The sequence below is a fragment of the Balaenoptera ricei genome, chromosome 11 (genome assembly GCF_028023285.1).
Source record: "Balaenoptera ricei isolate mBalRic1 chromosome 11, mBalRic1.hap2, whole genome shotgun sequence".
NCBI classification, from domain to species: Eukaryota; Metazoa; Chordata; class Mammalia; order Artiodactyla; family Balaenopteridae; genus Balaenoptera; species Balaenoptera ricei.
Window position 1 is genome coordinate 42,357,477 of NC_082649.1, and position 25,537 is coordinate 42,383,013.

The window sequence follows — 25,537 nt, forward strand, 5'->3', positions numbered from 1 at the left end:
TTTTCACTCTATCATCTTTGGAGGGGAATGTTATTTTTTTTCCTTTGCATTACACTTGCCTTTGTAAATGTTTATTATTTTTCATTAACTACTACCAGTATAAATTCATTTCACTCACATAATTCAAAACCACAGTATGCTTTCTTAATAAAGAGCAACCTCAGAAAATAGGGCAAGTATTTGGACCTATTACTAATTTATCAAAAAAACTGTAATTTGGAGTCACATTCTATTGATAACAACTTATTTAATAAACTCTCTACATTTAAGAAGTTACTTTTAAGTGCCAGAGAAATAACAAAGACAGCTTTATTGAATATGATATAGCATAGAGGTAAAAATCTCATTTTAATGAGCTTGAGGGACAGAAAAATATCATTACAGTGGAAGCATATTGCTTTCAAAATATCACAGAATATTAAAAATGTGTCAAACTTTATTAAGAATATTTCCCTCTGTATATACAGATGTTCAAATAAAGGTCATCTTCTCCAATTAAGCCACCTCACACAGTCCCCTTGTTGCTATGCTTGGAAACGTTGCTAGGCTGGAGTGTTTCAGAGGCGATGTGCCCTAATGCAGCCATAGATCTTAAGAGTAAGAGGTGACAAATCCAATCTACTTAAATCCAGACATGGATCCAAATCTGCTTCTATAGGTTGTGACCAGAGATTTGATGAGTTGTGAAGAATTTAAGCAAGAAATTCCACTCTACTGATCATTCTTCTTTCTGTCTTTCTTTCCTTTTTTTTTTTTTCCCACTGTTCAGAAATGTTTCCAAGGTATGCATGTGTGAGAGGGGATGAGGAGGGAAAGGAAGGTAATTATATAGGCTGAGCTAAATGAGGAAGAAGAGAAATGATTTAATGAGACATCCTTTATGCTTTGGTCCTTCTCATCATCATTTTAGATGTCACCAAAAATGAAGGCACCATATTTCAGCCACACTTCCCTTGATCTGATTTTTTATTCCTCATTTGCACATGCAAACCATGACTGTCGCTGGTCACTATGCACTTTTATTCTGCCTACCAATTATGTTCATAACAACGTGGAATCATCATTCCCTAAATTACTGAGTCAAACTTTTTAAATACTTTCAACTCTACTTTTTACATTTAGACCTTTTGGGGACATATCACTAACTCATAATATAGCTCTTAGTGAGATATTCATATAGGGTAAGGTCTACAAGTAGAATAAACAGTATGAAGCAAGAAAAATATGACACCTCATACATATATCTCTCTGTCTTTGGTGACTAACATGCTCACCATTGGATTCAACTTTTTAAAATTTTATTGAAGTGTAGTTGATTTACAATGTTGTGTTCATTTCTGCTGTACAGAAAAGTGAGTCAGTTATACATATATAGATTCTTTTTCATATTATTTTCCATGTTGGTTTATCACAGGATATTGAATAATTCCCTGTGCTATGCAGTAGGACCTTGTTTTTTATCCATTCTATATAGAGTAGTTTGCATCTGCTTATCCCCAACTCCCAGTCCTTTCCTTTCCCACCTCTCCTCCCCCTTGGCAACTGCAAGTCTGTTCTCTATGTCTGTGTGTCTGTTTCTGTTTCGTAGATATGTTCATTTGTGTCGTATTTTAGATTCCACTTATAAGTGATATCATATGGTATTTGTCTTTCTCTTTCTGACTTACTTTGCTTGGTATGATAATCTCTAGGCCCATACATGTTGCTGCAATGGCATTATTTCATTCTTTTCTATGGCTGAGTAATAGGTCATTGTATATATGTACCCCATCTTCCTTTGGATTCAATCTTTTGAGTAGTGCCTTATGTACAAATAACAGGAACGTTCTCTAGCTTAAGGGTAAGACAGTGTCTTATCATTTTATAATTTTATATTTCCTCAATGCCAAGCTCAGCAACTCAGGGATTATTAGGGGCTCTGTTGATATTCTAAGTTTTGCCTTTTTGCTTATCTGTAGATCAGTCTTATCTGGGAGAACTAAAATAATTCAATTAACACATTATCACTAATTAGAGTTCTTTGAGCCTTAAGAAAAGAAAACTCAAGACAATTAAAGCCAACAGGGAAAAGGTCAAAGAGAAACATTTTAATCCTATTGAATTGGATGTTATATTCAGGGAGGAGGGACATGACTGCTGAAAGGGAAGAAAATATTGCCCAAAGTAGAAGTGCATAGGGTGAAGGCAAAAGTAACTGTTCAATACTTTTTACCTGATACAATTTGATTTTGTCCCAGTCTCCCAAAAGGGTGTCTGCTAGTGTGATGCCTGACACCCATAAGTCGAGAATGGGGAAAAGCTGCAGATTGCAAGGAAAAGAAACTCTAGACAATGACTGAGGAGCTTGGATATACTTTATGTACCTCCGGCATGAGGTCTTTGGAAGAGGAAAATGGTTTCTCCAAAGTGGCCTTGGCCTAATTGGTGGCTTTGTGTAGAAATTTATTTTTCAGTGGATCTCAAATCTTCATTTCTTTCCTTAGTCTTATCTCTTTCAGTTTGCATATAACCTACCACTTTAATAGGTTTTCTTTGAAATACGAAATTTTGACTTTCCCATTTTTTTGACTGCTCTATTTGTTTTAAAGTTTTGTTTGCTTTTTAATGGTGATATGCTGGTTAAAATGCTCCTACTCTATCTTTCTCTCACTTTTTTTCTTTTGTAATTAAAATGATGTCAAAGGCTGTAGAATATAGGTTATGGGATCTTGTTTCACACAAGAGTCTTTCTTATACTCATCTGTAACGTTCTTCATGGTTAGTATTAACGTGGATAGATCAAATGACTAAAAACATCAGTGTTGTTCAAGTCCAATTTCAAGTTTATTTTTAGGTACCTCATGTTGCTTCTGTCCCTTAGTTTAGTTGACCAATTGGCAGTTTTTTAAATATAGTAGCCTTCTCTTGCTACTCACCGTTCCAATCTCAGCTCACCAGACAATCTTTCCTTACTTTTCAAAAATCATTGCTGCAATATTGATGACATAACTATAGCTACAGAATTTAATAAACATTAACGTGTATTGGGCAAGCAGAGAGAAGCTTCTCAAAGGGTTTGACACAACTGGGTTAGTTGAAAGAATCTGGTTATATTTGTGATGATACACATAAGCCAATATTCTTTTTCTTTGATAAAGGATCTGCAGTAGCTTTATAAATATTAACTCCACCCTGAGGTTCAAATTTAATTCTGTTTTTTCTCTGGGAATAGTTTCTTATAATAGTGATATGAAGTCCATTATATTAGATGAAATAAAAATGTACTGGGGATGTCTAAATCACCTTGTTGTTATGTCATAATTCCCAGTGAAGAAATTTTGGGGACTTATGGAGACTGGATACAAAGATATTTGTGTTTTTCCCTAATTTAATTAATGTGTTTGCTTGAGCACTTTCTCTTTTTTCCCTATGATAATTTGGTATTATTTAGCACAAAGTACTGAAAAATGTTAGTAATATAGTTAAATTGTGAAAATACTTTATTTTTAGTGTGTGACTTCTTTTTTCCTATAATTATTGAGATAAAAATATAACTATATTTTGTTCCTGTCAAGATACATTCAGTTCAGCATATTTCATAGAAGTCATTTAACTTAGGGAATTCATAGAGAATTCTCTCATTACTGCAATAATGAAGAATTAACCAAAAGGAAAACATCCTAAGACATTAGAAGAAATCATTATTACTCATATTACATTATGAGGTTAAAAATGAAACCCTAGGTGAATTGAAAAATCACTGGGATAGGCATTCTGAAGGGTAATTTTCTGCAGCACAGAATAACCATGAACCTCAGTGCACGGTAACCTGGTCCACAGCAATTAGAGGTGGGGAGCAATTAGCCAGGACATACTGCTGCTGTAGAGCAGGCAGGGACGGCAGTGAGCAGTGACCATCCTGGTGAAGAACGTCATGAGTCAAAAAATCAAAAACAAACCATGTTGGACACAGTATGAGAAGGACAGGAGGAGCCTGGTCGTTATGTTTGGTGATTCACACTCTTCCGTACTTGGCGATACCATAGGAACTACTTAGCTTTCAGTTTTCAGTTATCATTCACTTCTCAGAGAGTAAAAGCAATATTGACACATCTGTCATAACCCCGAAAATATTTGCAATTTCAAAAAGAATAGAGATAGTACAGGAACACAACTTTATCATGTGTCAGCCAAGTATATTTATGATTGCGCATCTGTATGTTGACCACTTCCCTGATGTGGAAGCCTGGTTTCTCATTTAAGGGCAGAAAAGCTTGAGAAAACGTAACTATTAATATATATATATGTAACCCAATCTACAAGAAAGAAGAAGGAACTGTGAGTGTCAGAAATGAAGAGGGAGCTCCAGGTGGGAAAGTTAAGAAGAAGCTTAAGCTCTGGGGGAACACAGGTATGTCAGAACACAGGTGACAGGAGCCAGGAGCTTAGAGTTTAACTTTCACTATATAACGAGTCAGAGCTGTGGATGAATCCTTTGTGTGTGTCCAGGAGCCTAGAAGGCCACACAGCCATGAAGCATGTGATAGAAATAGACATAAATCCTCCCACCATCTTTAATCTACACTCTTGGGTGGTAATATAGTCATCCATGAGAAAATGGGTGCTAAACCTGTGAAAGTTGAAGATGTGGGCACCTGCCACCCTGTAAGTTCAGGCATATGAGGGTGACGAAATAAAACGGAAACTGGTCCAGAATCAGTGAAGTACCTGGGGCCCCCATTAGGGCAAACATGAAATGTATTGTAGGCATGGTTTCCCAACCCAGGGTTTCTCAGATACCTACAGAAATCATCACTGAAATTACCCTGACTGAAGAGGAGCTCAAAATCAAAACTAAAAAGCTATCAAATGAGTAAAGAACATCATGGGGCAGAGGCATGAAGGAGAGTCAACAGATACAAGAAACAGGGGATTTAGCCAAGGAAGATTATAGAAAAATCTGGAATGAATTTATAAATATAATAAAATGTTGAAATAGTTAAAAGGAGTTACAGATACCATAAAGAAAATTTGATAAAGAACCAAACTGAACTTCTAGAAGTTAAAAATAATGTCATTAAAATATAAAATTCAATAGCCATATTAAATGTATTAATATACTGTTGAAGAAAAATGTGTTAACCGTCAGGCTTATATGTGGAAACTATCCAGAATGCAGCATAAAGAGACAAAAAATATGACAGGGAATTTTATAGAAATGGAGGATGGATTCAGAAGACCCAACATATATTTAATCAAAGGTCCAAAGAAGAGATTAGATATAATGGGAGAGAGGGAATATTTGAAGTAATTCCTGGAGGATTTTCCAGAAATGAAGAAAGATATGTATTCTCAGAATGAAGGACTACATCAAGCCCCCCAAAAGGATACATATAAAGAAGTCCATGCTCAGACACATCATAGTGGAATTACAGAATGTCATGGAGAAAAATCTTAAACGCTAAGCAAATGTGGAGACTGATGATCCAAGTTATGACGTTTACATTCACAGCAGTAACAGAAGTCAGAGCAAGTGGGCAGTCCTCAAAATGCTGGGAAATAATAACTATTGCCTTAGAATTCTATGTCCAAGTAAACTCTCATTCAGGATGAGAACAAAATAAAAACATTTTCAGACAAAGCCCAAGACAGGAAGTTCTGAAAAAACTACCAGAGCATTTACTTCAGCAAGAAGGAAACTAAATCCAGAAGAAAGGAGTGAAATTCAGGAACCAAGGATGATGAAACAATATTAGCCTCCTCTTTAATTTAAAACAATTAAAAAATTTTTTTCATGAAATCATGAAAACTTTATTTTCTAATATGAGTAATTTAATGAAAAAATCTGTTATTTGTTTCATTTTGCTGTACATAAATATAAGTATAGCTAACAATGTTGGTAAGTTTGAGTAAAATACGGAGTATACAGAGCATGACATATTACATCACCTTGAAGAATTTTTGATGTCTTACGCTAGTACTTGTGTTGAGATGCTAAGGAAAAGCAACATAGAAAACATCATATCTACTATTATGTGAGCTGAATAAAAATGTGTAGGAGAAATATTGTAAGGCAATGTACCATAAATGTGAAAAAAAATCATTTTTTGGTGGCATAATGATATTTTTTCTTTTACTTAATACCTGTCAAAATTCTACAAGGGGCATGTATTATTTTAGCAATAAAAAACTTCAGAATACTTAAAAACATAGATATATTATCTTACTAAATTATGAATTTCACTAAATAAACACTATGTTTATAATTTTGCAGGCAAACCTCGCCTCACCATCTTCTACGGTATCTGAGAGTCAGCTGGTACGTATCCTTTTACTAGACATAGACCTGGTACTTTAGAAAATTCTGATCTTTTAAGACAGCTTTATCTGAACAAATGTGAACTGAGAACAAATTGACTGTATATATAAGTTTATTTGCTTACTTGTCTAGTAAAAGTTCACTGATGCTTTTCTAAAGTTCCATGTGGTTGTTTTGCAAGTCACAGACATACATAAAAACATACATAGAACTTATTTGCCAGTAACTTGCATCCTAGTAGTGGTGTAAGGATAGAACGGGCAAGGCCAGAAGGAAGATGCCGATGGAGGTTAGAGGCAAGGACTCACTTCTGGATGGGAGAGATCAGAAAAGGGTTCAAGGACAAGGTAGCCTTTGATCATGTAGAGTAGGTTCTGGACTTGAGGAAATGAAATATTTCAGACAGGAAGATCAGCATGTGGATGGTCTAGACCAGGGACGAACAATAGAAATATAGTGTGAACCTCAAATACAAGCTACATTTGTAATTTAAAATTTTCTAAGAGCCAAGTTAAAAAAGTAAAAAGAAACAGGTCACATTAATTTCAATAATACTTTTATTTATACACATATTATCATTTCAATATATAATCAGTATAAAATTGAGATTATTTTACATTCTTTTTCGGGGGGTAAAGTCTTTGAAATCTGCTATGTATTTTACATTTACAGCATACCTCAGTTCAGGCTAGCCACATTTCAAGGGCCCAACAAGGGGGCTGGTGGCTACTGTGTAGGACAACACAGATGTAGGCTCTAGAATCTGTTATTTATAGATAAAAATGTGATTACGTAGGAAAATTACTTTTTCTAACAGTGTTCTGTATTATTGTTACAGTGATGAGCAAATTGGAACCATGATATGTTACCTAGATATTACTAAATATTTTCTTTATTATCTTTTAATTTTTATTGTTTATAATTGTAAACTCCTTCAGTAAAAATGAATGAAAATATCTAGTAAAGCACTGTGAGACATTAAGAAGACAAAATCAGTTTAATACTGATTTTTCCCCCCATTTTAAGCAATTATTTCTGTGTCCTACATCCATAGCCAACAAGTCATCTTGTCATTATCATGCCAAAAGGACAATGATATTTTTATTTGTAGTGCTGGAAAATCATAAAAAGTGTAGTTTGACTCTTAAAATAGCATGATTGAAGCAAATGGCTTAGGCATGTTGGTGTTTATACATGCAGTGTGTATATGGGGTGTGTTTGCGTGTGTGTGCATGTGTGTGTGTGAAGTGTTATTTTAGTGTCAGTTGATTTAGAATAGTGGCCGGCAGTATAGGATAGTTGAAAGAATGCTGGAACGGGGCCAGGAGACCCATCTTTTACTTCCTGCTCTGACACTAACTACTGGGCTGACAGTGGAGAAGTCAAGAATCTGGGAGACTGGGCTTCAATTTTCTAGATGAACAACGAGACCATTCGATTACACTCTGTCCAAGCCTTTCTAAGGCAGTGAGTCCATGGTTACTAGCTCAGGGGAGAGAAGGAGTTGCCATGGAAACAAGAAGTACAATAACATTGTGAAGTTGAACAATTTCCCACTTTAGATATGGAACTATTGTTACAACTATTTTAATGTTTAAAATAATGATATATGTACTTGTTTCTTGAGAGTAATGTGTGAAAATTAAGAAATATTTTGTATGCTCAACATAGATACAACAGATTTTAGATGTTGAATGTGTGTGAGTCCATATATATATTATCAGACTGACATATACATATATATAGATAAATATCAGTTCTTGACTTAATATTTTAAGAAACCATTTCAAAGAAGCAAATATATATAATGATTTCATAAATTAAGACATAGTATAAGTGACCCATTGTAAATGTAATATGTGAACTTTTTGGCCAATCAATTCTATGAATTTGATGTTTGTGTTCTGAGAAAAATACGAAGTGTTGCTTTGACTGACTTTGATGATAATTTTTTTGCATTTACTTTAGACCTTTTCTCTAGAGAGTTCAAGGAGTTTCTTAACCAAGTTTTAATTAAGTTTTAATCCCAAAATTCACTTGAGATCTAGGTAGGTTTGTGAAGGGATTATTATCAAGCAGGCTATCACACACTAAAAGAACATCTCTTGGATGGATGTAATTATTCAATTCAATCACTGACTTCTATTTCATGATATTAACCCTGTATTTACATTCTGTGGATATAGAATAGAGTAGAAGTAATTGCATGCAAGGGATGCTATAAGCATTTGCTTTTTTAAGGATTTGTAATATTTTCACTCTTAAGCATTGTAATTTATGAATAAATTATATTTTTATGAATGGATTTCCAATATTTGCCATCATGAACTCTCTTCAGGGTTAAGTTCAGAGTAATTTCAGTAAATAAGAATGACTTTGAAAAACAAATATGTATATATACACACACAGTATGTATGTGTGTTTATAACATATACTATACATATAGATGCCATATGACAGGTAATTCTGAGAGCACACACACACATATACATATTGCTTTTTGTTTATATGTGTGTATACATGTGTATAGCACATAAAAACAAAATTTGGGGGAACACATGATAGATTATAGTTAAATTATGTAAGCAAATATTGTATGTTTTGCATAAAATAAGCAATTAAAATTATTTGACTCCTATTTTAGGGGAGAAATGTAATAAATTGAAGTGAAAATAAATGTTGAATTGCTATGATAGCACAAGCTTAATACAGAAGCCATTTTGCTTTTGAGCTTTGGCTTTTTAAGAATATATCATTTTTTCATATTTTTTCTTTTTAACGTGGCTTAGCTATTTGCTTGTTTACATTGCAACTGTACCAATTCAACACTGGAAGGAAAAAAAGAAATATGACCTTGCCCCTTACTCTTAAAATATTTCCACTGTTTACTCTGAAAACCAAATTATGTAGTATTAGGCTCAGAGAGAAGTGTTTTGGGGGTCCTTATGAAACTAGTTCACCATTTTGTGCCTCAGTTTCTCTTCTTCTATTAAACAGTAACGCAGTATATCAAAACTGGGAAGGGACTTAGAGATGAAGAAGTTTTAAATATACATCTAGAAAATGGAGGTTGGGACAACTAGCCTGTCAACCTGAAGGCATTATTGTAAGGCTCACGTATCATAAAATGTGAAGTTGCCAATGTAGCCCTGTACATACGGGGTTGGGGGGGATGTTATTATTGCATATAAAGTCTCTGAAATATTATCTCTGAGATTTAATGAGTGGCCATTTTTTACAGATAAAGAAACAGAAGGTCACAGTGTTTGAGTAGATCAACTAAGATCACAGTGTTCGTGGTCATCTTTGTTCCGTGTGACTTTCAAAAGGAATCATTATTGATTTTAGATAATACAAGGGGAATAAAAAAGGCTGATGAAGGAGTTGGGAAATAGGGCCTCTGCGGAAGTGTGACTTCCACCGGGCTCATGTGATCACTTTCTGAAGAGAAGGGGCTGAGTAGGATCAGTTAGGGTCCTGAGGCTTCACACCTGTGGATAGTGCATCCCCTGGCATCAGAAAGGGAACAAAAGGAAAGGAAGATCCCGGATCTAGGCTGAACCTTCACAAAACTTTCCTAATTCCTGAGCTGACTCATCATAATATTAACAGAGGCTGGTGGAGTCTCTTTTCTCTGGGTAGGAAAACAGGTTGGGCTTTATAAGATGGGTAAGCACTGGTCTTCCTTGGCAATAGGTAAGGGAACCTGGTTTAGGAGACATTTGGCTTTTGCTTTTGAAATTTCATGCCATTACAAAATGCTCATTGTTGCCCAAGATGGAATACTGAATCTAGAGAGTACAAAACAATAGATTTAAAAAATAAACCACATGGTTATATATAGGTAAAAGCAAAATGGAGCTTACTGGAACACTGTACAGAAGAGGCGCTTAACCTTGCAGGTACTTTGTTCCCAGTTCTGAAAGCCAACTGATGTGTCCTGTTTTAGTGGTGCATGACTGATCTTTCTAAGGGCCCTTGAGGTCTCTGTTGTTCAGAAAATGCAGCCCTGAAAGCTTTTGCATAGAACTAATGTCTTCTTCCAGCTTGTAGGCGGTTTGTCCTTGACTAATTTTCCTTGACACTACATGCTTAAGTGCTACAGCGTTTATCATGTATGCCTCTTCAGGTCTGAGTCATGCTATTTTCTTTTAATTGTTGAAATATTTCAAACTGGCCAATCTGTGTTGTGTACATTCCAAAAAATATTTTTGGAGCTGTGAGCTGTGATTTATAATTATTGAAATCCTGCATATGTTTATTTTAATACAGCTATCATAGTAATTACAAAATATATTTTTGGAAAAAGCTCATCAGATAAGTATTTTCCTGGGTAGTCGAGATCATTTGGTATCAATACTCTGTATTATAAGTGCAAAAACAGGAAAAAGGAAAGGTTTTTTTTTTTTCCTTTCAAGTTCCTTTTATGATATTTTTTCTTTACAAAGTTCTGTCACGCATATGATCTCATTAGATTCACACAATCACTTTGTGAGTTAGTATGGCAGGAATTGTTATTTCCATTATTCTGATGGAAAAAACCCTGAAGTCTAGCTATCTAACATGTGTCAACAGTCCTACAGCTAATGGGTGGTATTAAAAACTGTCTGCCACCTCCTCCCTAATCTTGGAAGCATTACTCTGTACTATAGTGTTTTGAAATTTGAGATGTTTCTTTGAGGGAAAAAAAAAAGCTTATGTATTTGCTTCAAAGATATATTTTTATTTTAAAAAAGAGAATTAGAGTTAATAAATTTTTATTAATTGTGAGTGAATCAGCTAAATAATTTAGAAAATATTGCTTTTGTCAACAGTCTTGACTAGGAGAATGTTTTTGAGTTTCTCTGAGCTGGTTGCCACAGAAATTCTAAAGAAAAAAAATAACACTGGAGAATATAGACAAGACAGAAGCAAATGGCTAAAAGAAGCAGCAATGGTACTTTCACAAACTCCTTGGATCCATCAAATTAGCCAGACTCACAGAATTTTATATATGGTGTGTTTTATTAGTTTCTTGCTGGTTTTTTTTTTTTTACACATCTTATTTCTTCAAAAAGATAGAAATAAGCCCTTGAAAACTGGGATCCTATTCTTTATTTCTTTTCTTTTCTTATCACATGACACCAGAGCTTACTAGCTCAGTCAAAGGCAATTAAAAACACCAGTCCACTAGTTGGAGTTAATTTATGAAAGACGTGGTTCTAAGAAGGCATTATCCATATAATGGATTCTCTAGGTCAGTGTTGGCAGTTAATTTTCAACTTTGGTGTCCAGCCAGAGGCAGTACCAACTTGTTGTCATAGAATTATGATTATAAGTTCCAAAGGACAGAAACAATATCTATTTTCACAGTGCCCGAGTAGCAATATTCAAGGATAAGTGTATACTTGATGAGTTATAAACACAAATGAATAGCGGGATCAGTGCCCCACAGGCCATTAAAACCTGCCCCCAGGCCCCGGGACTCCACATACTGTATCTCTTGGACTTTTTCTCTCTTAAGACTAATAATAGAGTTAGATGTGATCTCCCAAGTTCCACCCACTCTTGAATTCTCCAAAGAAAATGACATCATTTTCTTCCATGTTAAGACTTTTATTGCTTATCACCACAATCAAACGGGGAGAAAGAAATGATTTTTTAAAAATAAAGAGACTTAAAATCTTGCAAAGTCCTAAAGACGTGGCCTCTGGTCCCTGGTGTTGACTTCTTGTATCATTGGAAATGATAACTTCGGCTTTCTACTCTTTCTTATCTCTGAGGGTGGAGCTCACCAACTCACATTCATTCTTCTGGTCCCCTAGGGTTGAAAGGCATGTAGATCTTCTATCTTGCGAAGTTCCTTCTTCTTGGTTATACTGTAATCAAAAAATCAGTCCAGGAAAAATAAGGGGAGACCCTAAATGGGCAATCAACACCCTTTAAGGCCTCCATACTGGATCATAGCCAGCATACTGAACTTCTGCCTGTCAATTAGTTTATTCATCCTTCAAATGTCTATTTAGCATCTGTTAGGTTCCCGGCACAGTTCTAGGTTTTGGAGAGATAACAGTGAACAAAACAATGATCTCTGGCCTCACAGATCTTAAATACATTCTAGTGGAGGAAGCCAGAAAATAAACATAAACTGAGGTCAGATTGTGTTAAGTACTATGGAAAATAATAGGGTGAGTAAGAGGAGGTGGGGATTGATATTTTACATGGGTCATTAGGGAAAACCTGTCTGCTAATAAGGTGGCATTTGAGCAGAGACTTGAAGAAGTGAAAGAGAGAGTGCTGGAAAGGGAGAAGAGAGTTCCAGACAACACAAAGAGCAAGTTCAAACTCCCAGAGTAGGGAACACAATGTGTGCCAGAGTGGAGAGTGAGGGAGAGAGAGGGGCAGTAGCAGGAGACAAGATTGGAAAGGGAGAACCTGGCTGGGGAGTGAAAGATTAGGTCATATGGAGCCTCGTAGGCATCACCCTGCAGGCATTGAAAGGGTTTGGGTTTTTACTCTAAGTGTGAAGATGAGGCATTAGAGCGCTTTGACTGGAGTCCTGTGACGTGGATTGATTTACTCAGTGATTGTTCTGTGCTTAACTCACCTGAATTGTCAGCCCTCTGAGTACAAGGGTTATGTCTTATTCATCTGGGTAGACACTACAGTTCCTGACATAGAATAGGTCTCACTTGGCAAAATACCTGCAGAGAGCATCTGATAGATGGTCTGATAGAAGGATGCTTCAGAGCTCCAAGACAATGGTTGCTTTTTCTTTAAGGCACTTCAAAAATGTCAAGAATACATACATACATACATATATATGTATATGTATAACTGAATCACTTTGCTTTACACCTGAAATTAACACAACATTGTAAATCAACTATACTTCAGTTTTAAAAAAAATACTTTATCAGTATGGTGCGAACTACTCTTCTCATCAAAGCAAATGGAGAGCAGAGTTGTTCATGACTGTTGGGATCTAACACTCTTGGAATTGTGTCAAGAAGAATATAAACAGGCAGACTCCCCATCCACTAAAAGCCCATATGTACCCCTGGCTCTAATGAGGTTCTCAGATTTTAAAACTTGAGATAACTAATCAGAATCACAGTATTCTGGTTCCAGTTAAAAATAAAACATCTGCCTACCCTTTTCTGCAATGATAATGCTATTTTTCTGAAGGCAGGGGAAATATTTTACTAGCAAGAATGAAAGATTAACCTTTTTTTTTTTTTTTTTTTTCAAAATATAGCTCCAAAAGAGGGGGGGAAAGCCTTACATCCAGTGTAAATCAATTATCCGGAGGTTCATCACAATACATTGAAATTTGCTATTTGGAGAACCTTCTCGTTGTTCTTTCTGTGTTCTTTTTGCTGGTTATGGGAGTCATTACCTGTTTTTATTTCTCCATGTAGGCTGGAACGAAAATAATGGTGTCATTTTCCCTGGCATTGTAAGAATGACATTTGTTTGTATCACTCATGAGTCTAGCTGGATCTGTCGATTCTTTAGCAGCTAAAAATGAAGGGAGGGCCTCCTCGGGTTAGTTAAGTTGTCATATTGCTGGCAATGATCATCTTAGAGTAGCTCACCTTTATAGATTCTTCTCACTTGTTAATCTAATTTCCTTTGTTTTTGTTTGGATGCAGACTTAGCAAATTAGGTTTGCCAGAATTAGCGAACCAGTCTACTTGGAGTCTGAAGATACCAGGTGACTATGAGCAAGGATGCAGCATAGATTAGGAATTGATAAAGGACAGTCTGTTCTAAGCCTTATGCAATAACTTTGTGTGGTGTGGTTCTTGAGGAGGCAGGAATGTAAATAATCAAATGTGCCGTTATTCATTATTAAAGGACCTAATCATGCAGGAGGATTAGGATCCTTTAGTAGACGGTCCAGTCAGGTCGAATGGCTTTTTTCCAAGGTCATACAGTCTATTAACACTATTGCAAAAATCAAAATCTATGTCCTTATACTTTCCCCCCACCAATATCATGCTGCTTCTTGGGACTGGATTTTATACCAAGTCCAGAGAAATATCAGTATAAATTTTGATGTCTGGCTGTGCAAACGACAGAATCCTTTAGGAGGCTGAATGTAGTGTTTGTGCCCTGCTTAAGGTAAGAAAAACTGGATTTACTAAGACCAGTGAAAAGAAAAGTAAAATGACATGTAATGAGTTAACCATGGCCTAAGTCATGAACGTGGCAATTGGCAGTGGAAATAAAACAGAAGCAATGGATTTAGAAGGAATCAAAAACATAAAAATACTAGGACTTTGTTAGTGATTGCCCAGAGGAAGTTATAGAGAGGTGGGTGTTTAAAAATCATGTTAAGTTTCTCTCTATGCTGTTTCTCTCCCTGTCTCTGTCTCTGGAGTAGGCATCAGAGTAATTAAAATCCTGGGTTTATGATCAGACTAGACCTGGATTAAACCTTGACTTGTTCACATATTAACTGCATGGCTTTGGCATGTGACTGATTCTAAGTCTCTCACAGGGTTGTTGATAAGGAATTGATGAGATAATCAATTTAAAATATTGAATGTAGCACCTGTAAGATATGGAATCTGGGTCTATGGGATAATGATGATGTCATTATCTGCAATGAATCCTCAAGTGTTTTGAGGCTGGTTTCAAAGCATGTGGAATGGTATGAGCAAGGTGCAGAGGCTGCCATAAACAGGATTGATCAGTGTACCATGGTTTATGGAGAGTACGTGAGGCTCAGAATTGGGCCAACAAGGTTTGAGTTTTAATTTGACCAAAGGCCGAGACACAGTTAGGTGTGGAGGGTATGGTTAAAGGTTATAGGGCAGGAAGTGTGAACAATGTCAAAGGCAAACTATGTTTAGTCTTCCTTTGCCTGGAGTTGGCTTCCCTGTCCATGAAATGCTGGCTGGTAAGTGACAGCAAGTTATGGTGCAGGAGAAAAAACAGGACTAAGGAAAGAGGTAATGAATATAATGGAAGAATTGGGGCAACGGTACTGAGACCAAATAAGCAAACTAGAATGAGGAAAATTCAGAGACTTCAGGTAGACCAAAGACTAAGAACACAGAGTCCAAGAAAAGGGCAGGTGGAAATAGAGGAAATAGGGAAAGAATCCTTGTTCAGTTGCCAGACAACTATCAAATCCAGGAAATTCATAGCAACAAAAAGCATCAGACCTGGTAGAGAAATAAGCATGAAGCGTCAGTAACTGATTCTGATATTAAGGCTACTTGATATCCAGCCAACCAGAGGACTGTCTTTTCTGGATTCACCCTGGAGGATGATGATCCCAAGAGAGATGATCTGAGTGGAAGTTTCCAGGCCAGGATGACCCAAAACATCCACCTGTTAGCAATGCAGGAACCAGGGCATCATGTTTCTCTGGCAGGGGGGTTCTTACAGCATATCAAGTGCTTCTGGCCAGATTTCTTCCCTCTGCTTTCATCTTTTTGCTAGTGCCACCAAGCTTAGTTTCTAAAATTCCATGTTGGTTTTAGAACCCGGTAAGCCCTGAGTACCGGAGTTGTACAGATTTCCTACTTCCCAAAGGAGCAGGAGAGGAGGTACAGGAGTAGGAGCAGCAGGAAGGAGAAAGGAAACAGGAAGTCACGTGGAAAAGAGAGACAGGAAATCTGGACAGTTTCGGATCATGACCCAGGTATCAGGTGTCTCCCTATGACAGGTGGCTGTAGATATCAGCAACTGCTTGAGCTTTGTTCTCATGCTGAGTTCATTGGAGGATATTACTCTCATATGTATATTCAACTGTGTGACTTCACGCATAATTGGTTGTTACTTGCTCATCTTTTCCCCTGGAGAGAAATCAGAGTTTCTTAAGTGGGAGATATTTCCCTGCCTGGGGAAGATAGAGATTTTTCTCAATCTTTATTCCTCCAGTTGGCATAGATATGAAAGCCAGCTGGGAAAATATGGGTTGAAAAAAATATTGCAGAGTGGCATTTATTCAAGACTCAAAACATAATGGGTGGCTTATAGGGCAGAGAGATAGATGTCCTCCCTTAAGGCTTAACTTGAGCGCATCAGCACAGACTGAGGAGAGCTAATTTACTATTTTCTGAAAGGAAATGGGCTTGAGAAGAATGATTACAGCAAAATGCTCAAACAGAAAAAGCATTACAACTTTTCACTGAATTCTTTTTTGGGATGTTTTTTGTAAACTTATCAATCATTTTGTGACATTTTACAGTGTAACAAGATTTTGGTGTTTGTGAAACATCATTTTGAAATTGCCCCAAACTAGATTCCTCTCTCTCTCTCTCTCTCTCGTCAGACTGACATTGGGTACAAATTCACGAATCTGAAATGACTGGTCTATTCACTCAAACTCTTTTGATTGCAAGTTATAGAAGTCAACCTGAGTTGGAAAAAAGAAATGGAATTTTGTGTAAAAGAAAAGGAAAATCTTAGGGAGCCTCAGAGAAGAAATTCAGCTGGGTCCCAGGAATGTTTTGGAATTCAATTCTGGAAAGTCCTCAAGTGTGTCTCTTCTCCATACACTTTGCTATATTTTTCTTGATCTCCTCAGATCTGCTTTTATGGCAGATTAAGTCTTTCCCATAGCTCCCAAATCCACGTATTATAATTTCAGTCTCCCAGCGTGCCTGCAGACCAGTTTAAAGCAGTGTTCCATATTCATGGAAGAGAACATCTGTTTGCTACCCAGCCCCCATCTCCTTATGTCAGAAAGCCACCCTTGGTTTCATCATACACAGTTTGAACATGGCTTCTGGGATTTTAGGGTTTCCAGAAAGAGAAAGTTGTTTTGGGCTTGGTGGATTGTACTAGATTCGCCTATCCTATCATGCCCCAAATGAGTATGTTGCCTGGCACTGAGGATGCTCTCAATAAATATTTGTCAAATGAAATATTTATTGGCTGAATGCTCTGGCAAGGATATAGGAACGTGTTTGACTAGATAAATGAAGGTGTTTTTGCATTTTGAACATCATAATAGTAGATCTTAATGAGTTGATTGTGCTGTAACATGTAACTAAAACTAAAGTTACATTAGTTAAAAATCATTTGATTTCTAGCTGTTTTTATGTATTTATAAAATCATTTTAAAATAAAAAAAATTGCTGTGAGAACATTTGAATGACTTAATATACCTATGTATTCATTTTAATAGTATTTTTTCCTTTATTTTTAAAAAAATTGATATTCATGAAGACGAAGCCTGGAGTAATTCGCCCCGTACCTATAAAATCCAAAATATTACTGAAAAAAGAAGAGGAAGTCTATGAACCCAACCCTTTCAGTAAATACCTGGAAGAGCACAGTGACTTCTTTTCTGAGCAGGTGAGTGTGCATATGAGAAAGTCTTTGATATTTGGATAAATAACTGTACAAAATATAGAGATGCCTCTATGAATATGGTGTGTGCAAGAAAATGTTTGTGATAGGAATATCCTTAGTAATACAAAAGATCTATTTTTTTACATAATAAAACAATTCTTAAGTATTTCCAGGATGACATTTTGAAGTATTTAAGTGCTTTCTCCTAAAATTTTTCTACCTAGTGCTGGTGTTGTTTTGGGGACCAAGATATTACTTCCTATAAAGACACCATGGAGTCACTGATTAAATGAGTCATATAGGTGCTGCATTCTTATTTCTAAAATCCTGCTTCCTTTTGAAACAATGCAATGCCTTAGGTTTGGTACATTAGTACATTTGACAGAAGATCTATTGTTTGGATTGATATCAACATAATAAAGATGATGTGATCCCCTAGATTGAGTGGTACTAGATAGGGAATAAGGGCTTAAGTTATTTTAAGGCATCATTGTTTTTTTGGTTTATGTGCAAAAAAGGTATACTATCTTCCCCTTATATATCCTATATGTTGTAGAAGGTATAATGGAAGGTTGTTGATGGTGCTTTATAAGATATTTAGGAAAAACATGAAAATACACATTTATGCAATATAAAATTTCATAAATTATCTCAAAGGGAAACCTTACATCTTTATTTGTCTTCTTCAAATGCAACAAAGAGACATGGGTTATATATTTTATATCTCAAACATTATTACATGCTTCAGCAATGCAAGCAATCCAGAAATCTTTGTGGATACAACCAGGATACACAATATCACCACCACATTTGGTAATCTATGATAGAATAGACTTGCAAAAGAACGAAAGGTGCTATACTCTTTTTAAAGTTCAGTTTGAAAATGATAACTAACAATAGTCTTGAAAATAGAAATTACGGTCATATTTGTGAAACATAAGAAATATCTCATCTCGTATTATACTAGCTCTATGACACTAAGCAAGGTATTTCACCTCGCCTAGTTTGTGTCTTAATGCATAAAATGAGGCATTCAGAAGAGGTACTTTTTAAGGATCCTTCAAATTCTAAAATCTGGGTTATTTAAAATCTAAGAACTGTGAGTAGGCTAAAAGCCTTGAAAAAGTTCATTATAAATACTTTCTCATGCTTAGCTACAGTTTTTATTTATAAAATGGAGATGATAATATTTTCTGCTTATTTGTATATACTTTCTGAAGACTGATAGGATTTCAATAAGTTAAACATTTTTAGGAGACACTAATATCATTGAAAATGATAATTAGAGGCAATTATTCTCATTTTATAGAATAAAATGGAGCCCTCAATTAATTAAATTAAACAGGGAAATCTTATTGATATATAAGGTGTGTTCACTAAATCTGCACATAAAAGAAATGGAAATTCCTGTTTGGAAAGCATATTTCCATCATCAATAAAAATATTCATTAGATATCTATTGCTTATATGACACTGATATTTTAGAGGCTTAATGTGACATTTTAGACAGTATGGGATTATTATAAAAATTTATAAAAGTAATCTAGTGTTACATGACAAAAATGCCAACAGTTAAAATAAATTTCACATATTATCCATGCAACATATTCTTCAAATATGATCTAATGCTGTAAAATAAAAATTTTGTTCTTTTGTACTAGTATAATTTTAAATTTATGCATTTTATCTTAAACAAGATTCTTTGTAGGGTGCCAAGTTAATCTACCTACAATTTATCACAATCTACTGTCCTCTGGAATGATAAACTCCATTTTCAGGTGTAGGAAAATCTTTTCATTAAAAGGAGTTGCCAGTTCTTTTCACAGCTTTTCCTGACTATACAGCAAGTTTAAAGCTCTGTTTATGTGCACGATAAACCTATGTGTTTTCAGATAATTTGTAGAAAATTTGAGTTCTTTTGCAAGTATTTTGGTGGCACACAGACTTATTTATATTTTCTTTCAATTAGTTTATTCTGTGTATATCCCAACTTCTGTGTCAGCAGACTGTCAGAATTGAAAGAAGTCTAGCAGAGGACTTAAAAGTTGATTCCAGACCTTCCCTGGTCTTATTCATTGACCTTGCAGGAGAGGAAAAATGAATATACTAGGAAACTGGGAAGCTGCATATACTATCAATTGGCCTCTACATGGAGCTATAACCACCACTTCATTGTGGCCAGAATCTACAATGGAGGCAGAAACAAAAGACAGCTCACAAGCATAGATGCTGAAAGCTCCTTAAATAATGAATTGCGTAATAAAAATTTATGATCTCAGCATGGCTACTTCATCAGAACTTAACTCAAATTCAGTTCTGGTTGCTATTTTGTTCTCTTTTGCTGCTGCCACAGAATAAATTGAATGGTTCCAAACTCAGTTGATCTCACCACCCACCCATGTAATGGAAAATTCTTTAGCCTGACAGTTGAGCCAAACTGAAACAGCTCACATTCACTGATCTGCCCTGTCCTGGGGACAGTCCCACATGACAGGAGATGTTGGATAGGATTGTTAAGTCCATAAATTTGCCCTAGCAGCTTCACTGCCATAAAATATGATTTCAAAACTCTCTGTTACAAAATGTTACACACCAAAGATGATGAGACCAGACAAAAATGCATTTACTGTAGCATAAGAAGGTACAACCAGGCAGACTTTTGAATTTAAAATGAACGGAAAAGTCGCCTGGAGATAGCCTCTGAGTACTAAAAGCAAAGTTTGAAACCAAATGCTTAATCAAGTAATTGAGACTTATTAATCAACAACTTTTACATCAAAATGGCATAGGCCAGGAAACATCATTCTATTTTTTTTAAAATTTAACATCTTTACTGGAGTATAATTGCTTTACAAAGGTGTCTTAGTTTTTGCTTTATAACAAAGTGAATCAGCTATACATATACATATATCCCCATATCTCCTCCCTCTTGCATCTCCCTCCCACCCTCCCTATCCCACCACTCTAGGTGGTCACAAAACACTGAGCTGATCTCCCTGTGCTATGTGGTTGCTTTCCACTAGCTATCTACTTTACATTTGGTAGTGTATAAAACTCCATGCCACTTTCTCACTTCGTCCCAGCTTACCCTTCCCCCTCCCCATGTCCTCAAGTCCATTCTCTTATGTCTGTGTCTTTATTCCTGTCCTGACCCTAGGTTCATCAGAACCATGATTTTTTTTTTAGATTCCATAATATGTGTTAACATACAGTATTTGTTTTTCTCTTTCTAACTTACTTCACTCTGTATGACAGACTCTAGGTCCATCCACCTCACTACAAATAACTCACTTTCGTTTCTTTTTATGGCTGAGTAATATTCCATTGTATACATGTACCACATCTTCTTTATCCATTAATGTGTTGATGGACATTTAGGTTGCTTCCATGCCCTGGCTATTGTAAATAGAGCTGCAATGAACATTGTGGTACATGACTCTTTTTGAATTATGGTTTTCTCAGGGTATATGCCCAGTAGTGGAATTGCTGGGTCGTATGGTAGTTCTACTTTTAGTTTTTTAAGGAAACTCCATACTGTTCTCCATAGTGGCTGTATCAATTTACATTCCCACCAACAGTGAAAGAGGGTCCCTTTTTCTCCACACCCTCTCCAGAATTTACTGTTTGTAGATTTTTTGATGATAGCCATTCTGACTGGTGTGAAGTGATACCTCACTATAGTTTTGATTTGCCTTTCTCTAATGATTAGTGATGTTGAGCATCCTTTCATGTGTTTGTTGGCCATCTGTATATCTTCTTTGGAGAAATGTCTATGTAGGTCTTCTGCCCATTTTTGGATTGGGTTGTTTATTTTTTTGATATTGAGCTGCATGACCTGCTTATAATTTTGGAGATTAATCCTTTGTCAGTTGCTTCATTTGCAAATATTTTCTCCCATTCTGAGGGTTGTCTTTTCATCTTATTCATGGTTTCCTTTGCTGTGCAAAACTTTTGAGTTTCATTAGGTCCCATTTGTTTATTTTTGTTTTTATTTCCACTTCTCTAGGAGGTGGGTTAAAAAGGATCTTGCTGTGATTTATGTCATAGAGTGTTCTCCCTATGTTTTCCTCTAAGAGTTTTATAGTGTCTGGCCTTACATTTAGGTCTTTAATCCATTTTGCATTTATTTTTGTGTATGGTGTTAAGGAGTATTGTAATTTCTTTCTTTTACATGTAGCTGTCCAGTTTTCCCAGCGTCACTTATTGAAGAGGCTATCTTTTCTCCATTGTATATTCTTGCATCCTTTATCAAAAGTAAGGTGACCATATGTGCCCATAAAGCCCATATCTCTGGGCTTTCTATCCTGTTACATTGATCTATATTTCTGTTTTTGTGCCAGTACCATACTGTCTTGATTACTATAGCTTTGTAATATAGTCTGAAGCCAGGGAGCCTGATTCTTCCAGCTCTGTTTTTCTTTCTCAAGATTGCTTTGCCTATTCGAGGTCTTCTGTGTTTCCATAGAAATTGTGAAATTTTTTGTTCTACTTCTGTGAAAAATGCCATTGGTAATTTGATAGGGATTGCATTGAATCTGTAGATTGCTCTGAGTAGTATAGTCATTTTCACAATGTTGATTCTTCCAATCCAAAAACATAGTGTATCTCTCCATCTGTTTGTATCATCATTTCATCAGTGTCTTATCGTTTTCTGCATACAGGTCTTTTGTCTCCATAGGTAGGTTTATTCCTAGTTATTTTATTCTTTTTGTTGCAATGATAAACGAGAGTGTTTCCTTAATTTCTCTTTCAGATTTTTCATCATTAGTGTATAGGAATGCAAGAGATTTCTGTGCATAAATTTTGTATCCTTCTACTTTGCCAAATTCATTAATTAGTTCTAACAGTTTTCTTGTGGCATCTTTAGGATTCTCCATGTATAGTATCATGTCATCTGCAAACAGTGACAGCTTTACTTCTTCTTTTCCGATTTGTATTCCTTTTATTTCTTTTTCTTCTCTGATTGCTGTGGCTAACACTTCCAAAACTATGTTGAATAATAGTGGTGAGAGTGGACAACCTTGTCTTGTTCCTGATCTTAGAGGAAATGGCTTCAGTTTTTCGCCATCAAGAACGATGTTGGCTGTGGGTTTGTCATATACGTCAATATACGGCCTTAATTATGTTGAGATAAGTTCCCTCTATGCCTCCTTTCTGGAGGGGTTTTATCATAAATGGTGTTGAATTTTGTCAAAAGCTTTTTCTGCATCTATTGAGATGATCATATGATTCTTCTCCTTCAATTTGTTAATATGGTTTATTCCATTGGTTGATTTGCGTATATTGAAAAATCCTTTCATTCCTGAGATAAAGCCCACTTGATCATGGTGTATGATCCTTTTAATGTGCTGTTGGATTCTGTTTGCTAGTATTTTGTTGAGGATTTTTACATCTATGTTCATCAGTGATATTGGCCTGTAGTTTTCTTTCTTTGTGACATCTTCATCTTGTTTTGGTATCAGGGTGATGGTGGTCTTGTAGAATGAGTTTGGGAGTGTTCCTCCTTCTGCTGTATTTTGGAAGAGTTTGAGAAGGATAAGTGTTAGCTCTTTTCTAAATGCTTGATAGAATTCACCTGTGAAGCCATCTGGTCCTGGGCTTTTGTTTGTTGGAAGATTTTTAATCACAGTTTCTATTTCAGTGCTTGTGATTGGTCTGTTTATATTTTCTATTTTTTCCTGGTTCAGTCTTGGAATGTTGTGCTTTTCTAAGAATTTGTCCATTTTTTCCAGATTGTCCATTTTATTGGCATACAGTGGCTTGTAGTAATCTCTCATGATCTTTTGTATTTCTGCAGTGTCAGTTGTTACTTCTCCTTTTTCATTTCTAATTCTATTGATTTGAGTCTTCTCCCTTTTTTTCTTGATGAGTCTGGCTAATGGATTATCAATTTTGATTATCTTCTCAAAGAACCAGCTTTTAGTTTTATTGATCTTTGCTATATTTTCTTCATTTCTTTTTCATTTATTTCTGATCTGATCTTTGTGATTTCTTTCCTTCTGCTAACTCTGGGGTTTTTTTTTGTTCTTCTTTCTCTAATTGCTTTAGGTGTAGGGTTAGGTTGTTTATTTGAGATGTTTCTTGTTTCTTGAGGTAGGATTCTATTGCTATAAACTTCCCTCTTAGAACTGCTTTTGCTGCATCCCATAGGTTTTGGGTCATCGTGTTTTCATTGTCATTTGTTTCTAGGTTTTTTTTTTTTTTTAAACATCTTTATTGAAGTATAATTGCCTTACAATGGTGTGTTAGCTTCTGCTTTATAACAAAGTGAATCAGTTATACATATACAATATGTTCCCATATCTCTTCCCTCTTGCATCTCCCTCCCTCCCACCCTCCCCATCCCACGCCTCTAGGTGGTCACAAAGCACCGAGCTGATCTCCCTGTGCTATGCGGCTGCTTCCCACTAGCTACCTATTTTACATTTGGTAGTGTATATATGTCCATGACACTCTCTCACCCTGTCACATCTCACCCCACCCCCTCCCCATATCCTCAAGTCCATTCTCTAGTAGGTCTGTGTCTTTATTCCCGTCTTGCCACTAGGTTCTTCATGGCTTTTTTTCCCCTTAGATTCCGTATATATGTGTTAGCATACTGTATTTGTTTTTCTCTTTCTGACTTACTTCACTCTGTATGACAGACTCTAACTCCATCCACCTCATTACAAATACCTCCATTTCATTTCTTTTTATGGCTGAGTAATATTCCATTGTATATATGTGCCACATCTTCTTTATCCATTCATCTGTCGATGGACATTTAGGTTGCTTCCATGTCCTGGCTATTGTAAATAGAGCTGCAATGAACATTTTGGTACAAGACTCTTTTTGACCTATGGTTTTCTCAGGGTATATGCCCAGTAGTGGGATTGCTGGATCGTATGGTAGTTCTATTTGTAGTTTTTTAAGGAACCTCCATACTGTTCTCCATAGTGGCTGTATCAATTTACATTCCCACCAACAGTGCAAGAGAGTTCCCTTTCCTCCACACCCTCTCCAGCATTTATTGTTTCTAGATTTTTTTGATGATGGCCATTCTGACTGGTGTGAGATGATATCTCATTGTAGTTTTGATTTGCATTTCTCTAATGATTAATGATGTTGAGCATTCTTTCATGTGTCTGTTGGCCATCTGTATATCTTCTTTGGAGAAATGTCTATTTAGGTCTTCTGCCCATTTTTGGATTGGGTTGTTCGTTTTTTTGTTATTGAGCTGCATGAGCTGCTTGTAAATCTTGGAGATTAATCCTTTGTCAGTTGCTTCATTTGCAAATATTTTCTCCCATTCTGATGGTTGTCTTTTGGTCTTGTTTATGGTTTCCTTTGCTGTGCAAAAGCTTTTAAGTTTCATTAGGTCCCATTTGTTTATTTGTGTTCTTATTTCCATTTCTCTGGGAGCTGGGTCAAAAAGAATCTTGCTGTGATGAATGTCATAGAATGTTCTGCCTATGTTTTCCTCTAAGAGTTTGATAGTGTCTGGTCTTACACTTAGGTCTTTAATCCATTTTGAGTTTATTTTTGTGCATGGTGTCAGGGAGTGTTCTAATTTCATACTTTTACATGTATCTGTCCAATTTTCCCAGCACCACTTATTGAAGAGGCTGTCTTTCCTCCACTGTATATGCTTGCCTCCTTTATCAAAGATAAGGTGACCATATGTGCGTGGGTTTATCTCTGGGCTTTCTATCCTGTTCCATTGATCTATATTTCTGTTTTTGTGCCAGTACCAAACTGTCTTGATTACTGTAGCTTTGTAATATAGTCTGAAGTCAGGGAGCCTGATTCCCCCAGCTCCATTTTTCGTTCTCAAGATTGCTTTGGCTATTCGGGGTCTTTTGTGTTTCCATACAAATTGTGAAATTTTTTGTTCTAGTTCTGTGAAAAATGCCAGTGGTAGTTTGATAGGGATTGCATTGAATCTGTAGATTGCTTTGGGTAGTA

The 25,537-nt window shown here is 36.0% G+C and overlaps 1 protein-coding gene across 11 annotated transcripts in view; it reads left to right on the top strand.

The window, feature by feature from the left end:
* The window catches only part of MLIP (muscular LMNA interacting protein), a 282,530-nt gene that overhangs the window by 187,119 nt on the left and 69,874 nt on the right, over positions 1-25,537 (top strand). For all 11 annotated transcript variants that reach the window (XM_059938984.1, XM_059938985.1, XM_059938990.1 and 8 more), the window contains 2 exons: positions 6,254-6,298; positions 17,468-17,596. In XM_059938984.1, the coding sequence (XP_059794967.1) occupies positions 6,254-6,298; positions 17,468-17,596 (174 nt within the window). The remainder of the gene's footprint in view (positions 1-6,253; positions 6,299-17,467; positions 17,597-25,537) is intronic.